The sequence below is a fragment of the Rattus norvegicus genome, chromosome 3 (genome assembly GCF_036323735.1).
Source record: "Rattus norvegicus strain BN/NHsdMcwi chromosome 3, GRCr8, whole genome shotgun sequence".
NCBI classification, from domain to species: domain Eukaryota; kingdom Metazoa; phylum Chordata; class Mammalia; order Rodentia; family Muridae; genus Rattus; species Rattus norvegicus.
Window position 1 is genome coordinate 126,684,780 of NC_086021.1, and position 13,436 is coordinate 126,698,215.

At 50.3% G+C, this 13,436-nt stretch overlaps 1 protein-coding gene across 3 annotated transcripts; it reads left to right on the forward strand.

The window, feature by feature from the left end:
• The first annotated feature begins 237 nt into the window (after positions 1-237).
• Positions 238-13,178, forward strand: Spint1 (serine peptidase inhibitor, Kunitz type 1). Of its 3 annotated transcripts, none has more exons than XM_006234764.4 (11): positions 238-495; positions 643-1,185; positions 8,785-8,912; positions 9,137-9,275; positions 9,365-9,535; positions 9,766-9,792; positions 10,068-10,193; positions 10,306-10,356; positions 11,696-11,866; positions 12,038-12,085; positions 12,434-13,163. In XM_006234764.4, exons 2-11 carry the CDS (start codon positions 729-731, stop codon positions 12,637-12,639), a joined length of 1,524 nt encoding a protein of 507 aa, XP_006234826.1. In that variant the 5' UTR covers positions 238-495; positions 643-728; the 3' UTR covers positions 12,640-13,163. The 3 variants fall into 3 exon arrangements, with proteins under 3 accessions (XP_006234826.1, XP_006234825.1, NP_001004265.2); XM_006234763.4 differs by having other exon boundaries at positions 284-421; NM_001004265.2 differs by lacking the exon at positions 238-495 and having other exon boundaries at positions 502-1,185; positions 12,434-13,178.
• Positions 13,179-13,436: the final 258 nt, after the last annotated feature.

Consider the following 13,436-nt stretch of genomic DNA (forward strand, 5'->3'; position numbering starts at 1 on the left):
GCACCTGCGCCACCTTGCAGTGGCGTCGTGGCCCATTGTGGGCTTTCGGGATGCACTTCTGGTGTTCTGAGACCCAACGAGTGGCTGGACTCGGTGGAGCCAGTGTAGAGCCGCCTCCAGGGCACGCGAGCCTCACCCACGCCGCTGGGCGTCCGGATACCACCGGCGCTGCGGCTGGGTCTGGGGTGGCGGAGTGGCCGGGCGGGTCCAGCCGGAAGTTCTGCTGGGCAGGAGGGGTGGGAGCGCGCCCGGTGTGGGCGGGGCCGGCGGCGCAGGGGTTAATGCCAGTCCCGCCCCGCGCTCTGACTCAGTTTCACCAGAAACTAGGGAGCGGGGAAGAGGCAGCCAATCGTCCGCGCACCCAGAGCCGAGCGGAAGCCGGGCGGGATCTTCGGCGGGCCCACCCCGTTCACCTGCGCAGGTAGCCTGGGCGGACGGTAGGCGGAGGCCCAGCGGGGTCCGAGCGTGTTTGGCGGACATCCGCTCTGTGTTGGGGTACGCGAGCTCCCGAGCGGTGCTCTGCCCGACGTCGGGTTCGAGTGTGCGTGGACGGATAGGCCCGCGTGCGCCTGCTCGTTCCCAGTGCCCCGCGCCACTACCCGAGCTGATCAGGTGCGTCTCTTGTGTCTCCTCCCCTCTCAGGTCACAAGCACCCTCGGAACCCAGAGGCCCGCACTGTGAAGGTGACTCCCGCCTTGGGGAGGAGGGCGACGGCCCCTGGGAGCACGATGGCGGCCCGCCGCCTGGCGCAGGCCAGCATCTCTACGGTCTGCGTATGGCTCCTTTGCGCGCTTGGTCTCCAGGGCACTGAGACCGAGCTGCCGTCCGCACCCCCTGAGTTTTCCGGGGGAGCCGCCTGCTTGAACCGCTTTACCAGCGGGGTGCCGGCTTTTGTGTTGGACACCGAAGCTTCAGTCAGCAACGGGGCCACCTTCCTGGGTTCCCCGACGGTGCACCGCGGCTGGGACTGCGTGCGTGCCTGCTGCACCACCCAAAACTGTAACCTGGCGCTGGTGGAGCTGCAGCCGGACGGAGGCGAGGACGCCATCTCTGCCTGCTTCCTCATGAACTGCCTGTATGAGCAGAACTTCGTGTGCAAATTCGCTCCGAAGGACGGCTTCATCAACTATCTTACCCAAGATCTTTACAACTCCTACCGCGAGCTGCGAACTCGAGGCTTTGGAGGTGAGGAAGGTTGCTGGCCTGAACGGATAGGCAGGTTATGGAGACTTGGCAAAAAGGAGTTAGGGAGGAGAGCCCTTCCTTTGTCGACTGCCTTTGAAGTAGGCAGTATTTAGTAAACAAAGGGAATGGGGGATTGGAGAGGGACAGCTTCTCAGGGTCCAGGTTCTGGCTCCTGAAGTCAGGGTGTTCAGAGTTGATTACAGACGGGCTGTGCCTATGGGAGAATTGATGTGACTTTCTAGGTTTCACTACCTCTGTCCCTGATAGGCCGAGTCAGGGAATGTTGATGCGCCCAAGTGACTAGAAAGACACCCTAGGGGCTGGGGATTTAGCTCAATGGTAGAGCGCTTGCCTAGGAAGCGCAAGGCCCTGGGTTCGGTCCCCAGCTCCGAAAAAAAAGAACCAAAAAAAAAAAAAAAAAAAAAAAAGAAAGGCACCCTGACCAAGCCTTGCCGTGGGCTGTTTGAGGCCTTAACAGAATGAGCCTGTCCATGGGTCTCCTCCCGTGCTGGATAAGGGACAGATTAGTGGCTCTGCCCGGGGAATAGATTGGCCTTTTGCAGGTGAACCAATGATATAACCAGGCCCCAGACAATACAGACAAACGCAGGCAAAGGTTTTCCTGAGGGAGGGGGACTGTGTTGTGGGTCCAGTCTCCTAGAAGCTCTCTGGTGAGGGGTGAGGAGGGCTGTTGGGGTGAGTCAACTTGCTGGTATGTGTATCTGGTAGGTGAGGGATGTCAGCTGCCCCAGCAGGTGTGTGTGCCTGTCCACGTGAGCCAAGTAGGGCTGTACCTGCTTGGGCTATGGTAGGCCTGGCTGTCTGTTCACCTTGTTTACTCCCGAGAGGAGGCAAAGTGGGGATCGAGGATCCTCCTCTTTAGTCTTAGGACTGACTGGCTGACTGGGCAGTAGACTGTGAGCAGGGCTGCACCAGCCTGGTCATTCTCTCTGCCCATTCGGTTTGCCGGGTTTGGGACAGGGGTGGGTCACAGTTATAACTTCTGCTGCCTCTTCACATTTTACTCATTGTGCAGGTCCCCGCTGTCCCCACTCTCTGGAAGAGGTGCTACTTGTACCTGCTCTTTAGAGTAGTAGGAAACAGCCTCCTCTGTTAAATTATTTGCCGGTATAGTGGTGCACATCTTTAACTCCAACACTTTGGAGGCAGAGGCAGGCAGATTTCTGAGTCCAAGGCCAGCCTGGTTTACAGAGTGAGTTCCAGGACATCCAGGGCAACACAGAGAAACCCTGTTTAAAAAAAGAGAGATGATGGGGTTCTGGAAAAGAGAGAGAGAGAGAGAGAGAGAGAGAGAGAGAGAGAGAGAGAGATGAAAAGAAATGAAAAAAGTTGTTTGCCCAGGATAACATCCCTAAATGGTAAGCCTAGACCTCACCTCAGGGGCCTACTCCAGAAGTACTGTTGTGTTTCACATAGGACCACCTTTCTAGTAGAACACTAGCCCTCAAATGGATGGTAACCCAGCAGCTAATAGAACCAAAGTGTGGAGTGCAGGGAACAGGATAGGGTTAACACAACAGACACCTTTCTCTCCAGGCTTGTTTTCTGAGCTAGTACCTATTGTAGACCAAGGGTCTGCTCTTCTCTCTTGATCTCTGGGAAGACTTGAGGTGAGGATTCTGGAAGGTGGAGGATGCTGTCTGTGAGGTAGGTTGGTCCATAGTGTCTTACTTGGTTAGGTTTGGAGCCTGTTCTACAAGGAAACAGCATTATAGTAGGTGGTGATGACTCCTATTGGTTGTGGTCTGAGTCTCTGGACCTGGGCTACTTAGTCCTAGGGCCAGCCTTCCTCTTTCGGAAATCCCAAGAGTGCTCCATTTGGCGTGAGATGGGCTAGAATGGGGATTTCCTGGAACATTTGAGGAGCTGGGTAGGGCTCGGGTGTTGTGTGCACTTCAGGCCATTGCAGGCTCAGGGATACTTTAGGAGGTCCAGGAGCTGCTTGTCAGTGGCTCTGCTGTCAGCCAAGAGATTAGAGGGGATGTGTCAGGAAACCTAAGCTGTTGGTTGAACGAATCCATCCCAGAATGGGTGGCTTGAATCCCTTTTCCCAGCTTGTGGCTAGGCCAGGCAAGAAGACTCCAGGCCAGTAACTTGTCCTTCTCTCCCCTGTACCTGTGTCCCCTCACCATGGCCTGGTGACCTAGGAGGAGGAGCCTGCAGTTCCCTGGATATGTCCTGAGGCCTGGTTTTATTGTGATTCCAGCCCTTTGCTCTCTCTAGGATAGGAAGAAGGGAGTGGTAGGTAGGGTGGGGCATTTGCCCCTTGGTCTTGGGGCAAGCAGATATGCGCTGGGTGGGGTGGGGGAAGCTGTTCCTCATTCAGAGTCTGATGCCTGCCTGTCATTTGGTTCCGCCTGATCTAGGCTTATCGCCCAGGGTCTGGTCAATACTGCCCAGCCACTGGCAGCACTGTTTCCAAGCAACCACTTTCTGTTCTTCTTTTGCCGTCTTGCTTCCCTACCTTTTTGTGTCCTCCTTCTTTTTTTTTTTTTTTTTTTTTTTTTGGTTCTTTTTTTCCGGAGCTGGGGACCCAACCCAGGGCCTTGCACTTCCTAGGTAAGCGCTCTACCACTGAGCTAAATCCCCAGCCCCGTTTTTTGTGTCCTTGTTCCCTGCTTTCTCTTTGACCCCTTTTTTTCTTTGTTTCTTTTACCCTGAATCTAACCTCACATACTAAGCAAGGACCCACGACCAAGCCACACCCCTGGCCCTTTTTGCAAAACTTTGAGATGGGGTTCCCACTAGGCAGACATTGAACTAGCTCTGTAGCCCACATAGTTCTTGAACTTAGATCCTTCTGCCTGTCTTTCCAGTAATTGGAATTACAGACCTATGACACTAGGCCCGCCAACCCTGACTTCTCCCTGAGTCCCTGTGAAACCTTGTCTCTCCTGTCCATTACCCTGTCACATAGTCTTCTCATCTCTATGACTCAGCCCCTACAGCTGGCCTTATCTTGTTGCTCTTTGAGCACTCTTACATGCCACATAACCCTCTGTAGAGCCACCCTTGATACAATTCTATTGTAGGCTTAATATATACATTGTAGGCTTAATGTATACATTTGTGCAATAGCTCCCCAGTATTATTTATAATAATGAAGAACTGGAAACAACTTTCATGTATGTCAGCACATCTTTTAATTGAATACTGTGATGCTGTTTGAACAACAATAAAACCAGGCTGCCAAGATGGCTGAGTGGGTAAAGGTGCTTGCCACCAAGACTGGCAACCTGAGTTTGATCTCCAGTGCCTACTTGGTAGAGGGTGGAAACTGACCGCCATATGCTGACCTCCACACACATGCCTTGGCATGCCCCTGCCCACAACACATACACAGCATATACATACATACTAAACAAACAAATGTAAGGTAATACTAATAAACCCTAAGGCAAAGTTTAGGAAGGAGATGAATTTAAATACTTCCACCTGACATGATGGTTCGAATCTCAGCTCTGGGGAGGCTGAGGCATTCAAGTCTGAAAGCCAGACTGGACCACACAGTAAGTTTCAGGTCAGGTTACATAGTGAGACTCTGTCTAAATCAGAGAGAGAGGAAAATACTGTCTTTAAGAGATTCTCTCCTCTCCACCCCTTTCCCACTCTAGTGAAGACATGCCTTTACTCTAAGGAACGCTGGGGATGTTTGGTGTGTTGTTGGTTTGGTTTGGTTTTGCATTTCTTTGGTTATTTGTCAAGGTGTGCTTTCTCCTCATAGAGGTCAGAGGGTAATGTACAGGATCTGTTCTCTTCGCTGTGTGGATCCTGGGGATCAAGCTCAGGTCAAGCTTGGTGGCATTTACCTTCCCCTGCTGAGCCGTCTTACTGGCTCGAAAGTGGCATTTTAGATAAGAGTGTGAGCCATGAAGAGAGACAGCCCTGGGTTCAAATCTCACTTTTAACACTTAAAAACTGAATCACGACGCCAGAGTTCAGTTCCCAGCACTTATGTTAGATAAAAACCCAGCCATACCTCTCGTGTGTCAAATTTTCTCATCCAGTGAGAGTGAACCTGCAGGTTACAAAGGGAAGTGGTCTTGATGGTAAATATTTTAGGCCTTCTGTGCCATACACTGTGGCGATGGAAAAGCAGCCATGGGTGACGTATAAGTAGGGGCAAGACTGATCCCAGTGGGTTCGAGCCCAGGCCTTGTGCAAGCCAGAGCACTCTGCCACTCTGCCACAGAACTACACCTCCTGCCCAGAGTTTATTTTACCAAATTTTCACATCTCACAAAAGCTGACCTTCTTTTCCCTGTTTTTTTTTTTTTTTTGGTTCTTTTTTTTTTTTTTTTTTTTCGGAGCTGGGGACCGAACCCAGGGCCTTGCGCTTCCTAGGTAAGCGCTCTACCACTGAGCTAAATCCCCAGCCCCCTTTTCCCTGTTTTTTATCCTGCTTTTTTTCTTTTTTTTAGGATAGGACGGAAGGTTAGTCTGAATTCTACCCACCCATGCTAACTAATGCCTGATGTAGCCTGCCCCAGTGTCCGGCACACGCTCACTACAGCCCCTAAATTAGTATGTCCCCACGTCTGTCTCCAGCCCTGGCCTCACTGGAACACCCACACTCATCTCCCTCTGAGCCAGTATGTGTGCAGCGTGGCTTAGATTCAGCTTTTCTGTGGATGGAGCACACTTCTTTCTTAGTCTGGTTTCTCTTCTGCTTAGCCCTCTGTCTTCCTTCCCCTTTCCCAGAGCCTTTCAAGAGAAGCTGGGAGTGTCTGCTTACAGGTGTTTCTCTGATCTTTCTTTACTTCCCCTGGCTACCCTGTGACTCAGACCTCTCCTGTTACATCGATCCTGAACCTCTTGCCCTTGTCCACCTGTCAGCCTTCTTTATAAAAACTCTTTCAATCAGATATTTAAATGCTGATGCCCAGGGCAAGGCTACCCCAGGTCCCTCCCACATCTTGGACCTCATGTGCATTACGGACGTCAAGGACTAGGGTAGCCAGGCTCCCATAACTCCACTCCACCGCTCACTTTCACTGTCCGGTCTCTTCCTGTATCGCTGTTTGACTGTGCTCCTGGTGTATCCAAGCACTCTGACTTAGTGTTTAGAAAACCTCGAGGTTTGTCTCAGTCTGGCCTCCTTACTGTCCACAGAAGCAGCTCTGCAGATTCCTAGTTCCTTTTCACTTTAATTCTCTTCGTTGTCATTATTGCTTTAGTGTGTGTGCATGTGTGGAATGTATGTGCACACGTGTGTAGTTAGGTTCACATGTACACCTGCATGTGGTGGATATCAAGTACTTCCCTTAATTATTCCTTTATTTGTAACTTAATAAATAAAGAATTATTTGTTCGTTTTGCTTTTTGAGACAAGATCTCACTACACAGCCTAAACTGGCCTTAGACTCACAGAGATAGATCCACCTGCCTCTTTTCACACTGAGGATTTGAACTCAGAACCTCCTGCTTTCATGACAGACACCTTACTAACTGAGCCAACTCTTCAGCACAGTTTACAAACACCCCGTTCCCCATAATCAAGAAAAAAAGTGAAAACAAAATCTGCCTTGCCTTCTGTTGAGAGCTTACCCTTCCTCTGACACCCCACCCTGCCACCGTCTCCTCCCTCATATCACCTCATGATTCTGGGTCTTTGTTTTTTAATTTGCATAACCAATTGTGGTGGCACATGGGAAGTAGAGGTGGTCTATTTCTGTGAATTCAAGGCCAGTCTCTGTAGTGGATTCTAGGCCAGCCAGGGATGCACAGTGAGACCCTGGCTCAAATACAAATAATTGTGTCTGTACGTATGAATGTGGGCTTGTGCACATGGACAGGGCATATTTTTCCTTTTTTGTGTTTTTGGTTTGGTTTTGGTTTTGAGACAGGATCTTGCTGTGTAGTGAAAGCTAACATGCATAGAAAAACTGGTCCAAATTTCATTATTCTCTTGTCTCAGGCTCTCAAGTGCAAAGATTGGAAATGGGTGCCCCCGGGGCCAGCTTCTCCATCTCTTGCTTTTTGCGGTGTGTGTGGACCAGACATTTGTGCATGGAATGTGTGTGTGGATGTACATATTTGTGTATGGATGTGTGTGTGAAGGTCAGAGGACAATCTCAGGCGTCCTCAGTGCTATCCACCTTTTAGTTTTTGTCTGAGGATGGATTTCTCACTGGTCTGGAATTTACCAAGTAGGCTAGGCTGGCCAGCCAATGTTCCCCAGATATCCTCCTGTCTTTGTCTCCCCAGCCAGCACTAGACTGTAAGTGCATGACATTTCATCCAGCTTTTTTATATGGGTTCTGGGAATTGAACTCAAGTCTTTATGCTTGCAAGGGAACACTTTAGTAATAGAGCATTCTCCCCATCCTTGTTCTCGTGTCCTATTCTGCTTGGCACTGTCCTAACCCTGGCGAGATGGAGGGCCTTGCTCATGTGAGTGGATAGCTCAGCGCTGTGCCACTTGGGTTTTTTACAATGTCAGTTATCCCGGGTAATGTCCTAGAAGTCCTTTACGCCATCAGTTATGCAAAGACTCCTTCCAAATAAGGCCATATTCATGGGTTCTAGAGATTCTGTGGGTGCAAGGATGGGGGGCGTCCACCCCAGTTTTAGCAGGAGTCCATTTCTGAGCTTATCTCTCTGACAGGACAGACCCCTAGCTCTCAGGTGAAGGAAGCCTCAAACTGTCAAGTCCGGGAAGAGTATGGCTCTTGGAAATTCCTCGAAGTTGATGGCAGAGGCACCCTGTACGACTTATGTGCCTGGTGCCCATGGAGGCCAGAAGAGGGCATCAGAAAACCTGCAACTTATGGATGGTTCTGAGCTGTTGTGTGGGACAAGAGCCAGTGTTTTTTGTTTTTTGTTTTTTGTTTTCTTTTTTTCGGAGCTGGGGACCGAACCCAGGGCCTTGAGCTTGCTAGGCAAGCGCTCTACCACTGAGCTAAATCCCCAACCCAAGAGCCAGTGTTCTTAACCACTGAGCCATCTCCCAGGACCATTCCACCCATAAGTACCTGTATGCCTATCTGTTTGTCAAAGGGTCGTCTTATCCATCCTAGGCTGAGTTCAGACTTTCTGTTATCCTAGGACAACCTTCTGAACCTCCGGCCTCACCTTCTGACTGCAGGAATTGCAGGCCTGTGCCACCACTATTTTATTTAGCACTAGGGAATCTCACCCTGCTGAATGCCAGTGCTAAGCAAGCAGCCCACCCACGGAGCTAGACCTGGAGCCCCAGAGGAAAGATGGCTTTTTTATCACGTGCTGTTTTGATTGGCTTTAGAAGAAATTGTTGCTTTAACTTTTTCAAGTAGTCACCTGCTTATTGTGGAAAATAAGAACAGACTCATCCCCCGACCCAGTGTGCACGCACACCGGCAGATTTTTTTCCCCCTAAATGGGATTAGATAATCTAGCACATAGCACTCAGTTACTTGCTTCAGCCACTCATAATGCAGCTACTCATAATGCAGCTGCAGAGAGGGCAAGGTTCTGGCTTTGTTGAGAGCCCTCCTTGTGCCTATGCAGGCCACTGAGTCCTAGGTTGGCCACCACCCCTCTCGTTTACCAAGAGAGCCTTAGTCTAACGATGGTTAATTTTACTTCCATTTCTCTCAGGTTCCCGGATCCCTCGAATCTGGATGGGCATAGACTTGAAGGTGCAGCTGCAGAAGCCCCTGGTACTGAGAGATGCAGACAACACAGACTGGCATCTACTGCAAGGTGACCAAGATGTCAGTGTTAAGGTGAGACACTGAGATTCCCGGCCTTCCCCACAGCCTCCTAGGACTCCTTCAGGGGCCGTAGGCCAACCGCTGGCTCATTTGGTGTTGACTAGAGAAGAGAGCAGGATTCCTTTGATAGCCAGTCTGTGTGCTCTCCTGAGGGTAGTGGGGCATGGCCGTGAGGACCTGTGGTTGTCAGACAACATCAGGAAGTGGCCAAGCCTCATGACCAGTGTTGTGTATAGAGAAACCATCCAGAAGAAGTTGAGCTGTGGGGACTTAAGGAGGGAACCTACCTGTTCCAACTGACAAGAACCGACTCAGACCAGCTAGAGGAAACAGTCAACCTGACTATCACCGTGCTAACTGCCGAGCAGACGGAAGGTGACTGGGGGAGGACACGAGGTGCCTGGAGCTCCCCTGACCCCACTGATGACCCTCTAGTCCTAATACACAAGTTCTCCTCTGTCTAGATTATTGCCTCGCATCCTACAAGGTGGGCCGCTGCCGGGGCTCCTTCCCACGCTGGTACTATGACCCCAAGGAACAGATCTGCAAAAGTTTCACTTTTGGAGGTTGCCTAGGCAACAAGAACAACTACCTTCGTGAGGAAGAGTGCATGCTAGCCTGCAAGGATGTGAAAGGTGGGTCTCACAAGATGTGAGGCAGCTTTAGAGCTCAGGTGACTTTGCCCAGGGTGGGTAGTTTTTCTGGCCAGGGAAGTGGACTTCCCATCATCCTTATTATTATTATTATTATTATTATTATTATTATTATTATTATTATTATTATTATTATTATTACTACTACTACTACTACTACTACTACTACTATTATCCATGCCCCCTATTATTCCTCTGTTTTTTCCCCCTAGGAATCTCACCTAAAAGGCATCATCCAGGTGCGTTTTACTTTTCTTTCCTTATTTCCTCCCCCATGTCTTGGTCTTCAGCTCACATGATAACCATGCCCCTGTAAAGCCTGCATTTACTCAGCTCCCACCACCTCGGTATCCAAACATCTGAGCCTTCCACCTCATCAGCTTCCTGTCAGGATCGGCCCAGTTTACAGATGGGGGAGCTGGGTTGGTGAACAGTAGGCTCGTGGGGAGGCCCAGGTAGATGATGGTCCCTTCTCACACACTCTGTGCCTGAGCATCACCTCACCCCCATCCAGTGTGCACCGGCAGCTGCCATAGCACGCAGTTCCAGTGCAGCAATGGCTGCTGTATCGACGGCTTCCTGGAGTGTGATGACACGCCTGACTGCCCTGATGGCTCCGATGAGGCCACTTGTGAAAAATGTGAGCTGGGGAACAGGATATAGGGCAGGGGTGTGGGGACACCCTAAGTGCTCTCCCTCACACCTCTGGGTCCCCGTGATTGGCCCTAGCCTCTGTGCTTTCACCTCTGCAGATAGCAGCGGCTTTGATGAACTTCAGAGTATCCACTTCCTCAGTGACAAAGGTGAGAGATTCCCTGTTCCTCTGGGTCAAAACAGGTTCTGGCACTGCTGTCCCCACTCCGTCCGACCGGCAGTTTCCCGGGGGTTTGCTATATACAGGCTGTGGACACCCAGAGGCAGGGCCTTCTGAGCTCTCTTAGCTCATTTTCCATACACCACTCGTCACTGGGTGCCTGATTTTTCCCATTACTGTAGATTTGTGGAACATATCACTAAATCATATGTCTTCAGGAAATTTTATAGTGTTGTCATGCATGGAAAGCCACCATGACTTGACACACTGAAAACCTCCCACCTAGCATCGCAAGGAATGGGATCGTGTCCCACCACCTCTGAGGATTGAGAGGGGAAAAAAACCCAACTACCCATCATGCAAATGTAACATGTACTAAAAATAAAGATAATGGTCTGGTGATGATGGCTTATGGCAGGAAGATCAGAAGTTCAAGATCAGCTTCTCAGTGCTAGCCTGCGATACACAGTGAGAGTCTCTATTAAAGAAAAAAATTGGCTGGGCATGGCGGTGCATGCCTTTAATCCCAGGCAGATCTCCAAGTTCAAGGCCTGTTTGTCTATAGGGTGAGTGCCAGGACAGTTAGGGCCACACAGAGAAAGTCTACCTCAAAGTAACAAACAAATAAAAACAAAAAAACACCAACAACAACAACAGTGGTTGTCAACCTTCCTGTTGCTACAACCCTCTAATACAGTTCTTCATGTTGTAGGGACCTCCAACCATAAAGTTATTCATTGCTACTTCATAGCTAATTTTGCTACTATTATGAATCATAACATAAACATCTGTTTTCCAGTGGTTTTAGGTGAAAGGTCATCCCCCCAAAGGTTGAGAACCCCTGCTTAAGCCAGTTATTCTTTCTTGCCTGAAGCCCACTGGGTGGTAGGAATCAGAGACCTTGACACAGAAAAGTTACATTGAAAAAGAAAACTATGTGGCCAACAAGATGTTTTGGGTTTTTTTTTTTTGTTTGTTTTTTTTTTAAATGGCGATATAGGCACTTGCTTCTAAGCCTGATGCCCTGAGTTTGATCCTTGGAATCCCTTCTGCTGAAAAGCAACTCCGGTAGTTGTCCTCTGACCTCCATGTGCACATGCACATAAGTAAATAAATAACATAACCAAGCGTATCTTTAAAACGGTCTAAGTAGTAGTTCTCTTAGTGCTTAAGGTCATTATCCAGTTCGTCTCTCTTGCCTTTAGTGAAGCCACATCTGCCCTCATCCTGGCACAGGGGGTGCTGAGTGATAGTCATGTAGGGCCTGAAGGGTGGCAGCAGGGTGGCTCCTTGGGCTCACCACCCCTTTGCCTGTTCCCTTACGACAGGGTACTGTGCAGAGCTGCCAGACACTGGATTTTGCAAGGAGAACATCCCACGCTGGTATTACAACCCATTCAGTGAACGCTGTGCCCGCTTCACCTATGGTGGTTGCTACGGGAACAAGAACAACTTTGAGAAGGAACAGCAGTGTCTTGAGTCCTGTCGTGGCATCTCCAGTGAGCAGAGTGGAGCAGTGGTGGGGTGAAGAGGAAGATCTGGCTAGGCCCAGACTAGTCCCTCCTCTATAAGTGACTTTGATGGTTGTGGCAGAGGGTGGCAGGGGGCTGTGGCACTGGAACAGCTGAGTCTAAGGACTTGCCAACTGCTTTCTCTGTGTCACTTTGTAGAGAAGGATGTGTTCGGTCTTCGGAGGGAAAGCTCCGTTCCCAGTGCAGGTAAGCCTAGTCTGTCCTGTCACCAGGTGGATACCTAGATGTCGATTCAGGAACTGGCAGCATGGGATTGCTTGTGAATGCCCAGCCATGCTGAGAGGATCCCGAGGTGCACCGCTGAGTAGTGAGGCCTGACATGGGTAAAGGAGAGGAACAGTGACTTGCCTGCCAAGTGTCAGGTGTCAGAGCCCCTCTGGGCTTTCGGAAGCAGCTTTTCTGGAGGTCTAAGTCGGGTGTTCATCTGCTTCTATACAGGGCATCCATGGTCTTTGTCCATTCCACAGAGTGAGTGTGGTGGGCGTCAGACTAGGTAGGCCTCAGGAACACCTCATTCTGCCCTTCTTCCCCCAGGCTCTGTGGAGGTAGCTATTGCTGTATTGCTGGCCGTCTGCATCATAGTGGTCTTGACCATCCTGGGCTACTGTTTCTTCAAGAACCAAAAAAAGAACTTCCACAGCCCCCTGCACCAACCACCTCCCACACCAGCCAGCTCCACTGTTTCCACCACTGAGGACACAGAGCACCTGGTCTATAATCACACAACCCAGCCTCTCTGAGCCTGGGACTCTTGCCAGTCTCACCAGGTTCTGTCTTAAGACAGAAGCCAGACCTGGGAAAACTTGGGGACCAGAATCTTTCTACCTCTTCCTGGGCATACTTACTCTGTCTCAGGAGACAGATCTCTGGGCCTCTCAGAGGACTCTCAGCTGCACTCAGGCCAGTTCTGGAGAAGGCCCAGGAGTCTGGGAGAAGCAACAGCCTTGAGCCAGGAATACTATACATAGAAGGACCTGCTTATCCAGGAGCCAGAGGAAGTTTGTGTTTTTCATCTTGTTCAAAGCTGCCTGCCCCCATCCAATGACGCTAGGGCCGTGAGTGGAGTCGGAGGCCAGAAGCCACACACTGCCTTCCACGATGTCCTCCACTCTGCACAGGCCTGCACTGAAGGACATGGCTTTGTAGTTTATGCTGTAAATAATTGCTTTTGGGGCCCCAGGGTCATAGCTCAGTGGTAGCGTGTGTATGGTCACCCTCAGTGCTCTACACGGCACCACAAATTACATTAAATTAAAGAATAAAATGTTGTGTTTGTCCAGCTCTCTTCGTAGGTCCCCATTGTCTTAGTTTCCAGTGCTGACATAACTAACACTTGTCTGCACCACTGAGCTGTCTCTTCAGCCCTGTTTTGTCGGGTTGCTGAGGGGGGAGATTGAACTCCTGTCCAACCGGTTCGGCCTTTGGCCACCCTGTCCAGCAGGTTTTCCCCGCCTCTCCTGAAACTGCCCTGACTTCTCAGGGTGGAGAAAAGTGTCACCTTTGACCACCAGAGTAGAGGACCATGGGGGTGATGTTC

Bases quoted from the DNA above. Each gene is read 5' to 3' on its own strand.
- Spint1 (XM_006234764.4), top strand. From the start codon at position 729: ATGGCGGCCCGCCGCCTGGCGCAGGCCAGCATCTCTACGGTCTGCGTA. The intron at 10,194-10,305 runs GTGAGCTGGGGA...TCACCTCTGCAG, and splicing joins TGAGGCCACTTGTGAAAAAT to ATAGCAGCGGCTTTGATGAA. The intron at 10,357-11,695 runs GTGAGAGATTCC...CCCTTACGACAG, and splicing joins CCACTTCCTCAGTGACAAAG to GGTACTGTGCAGAGCTGCCA.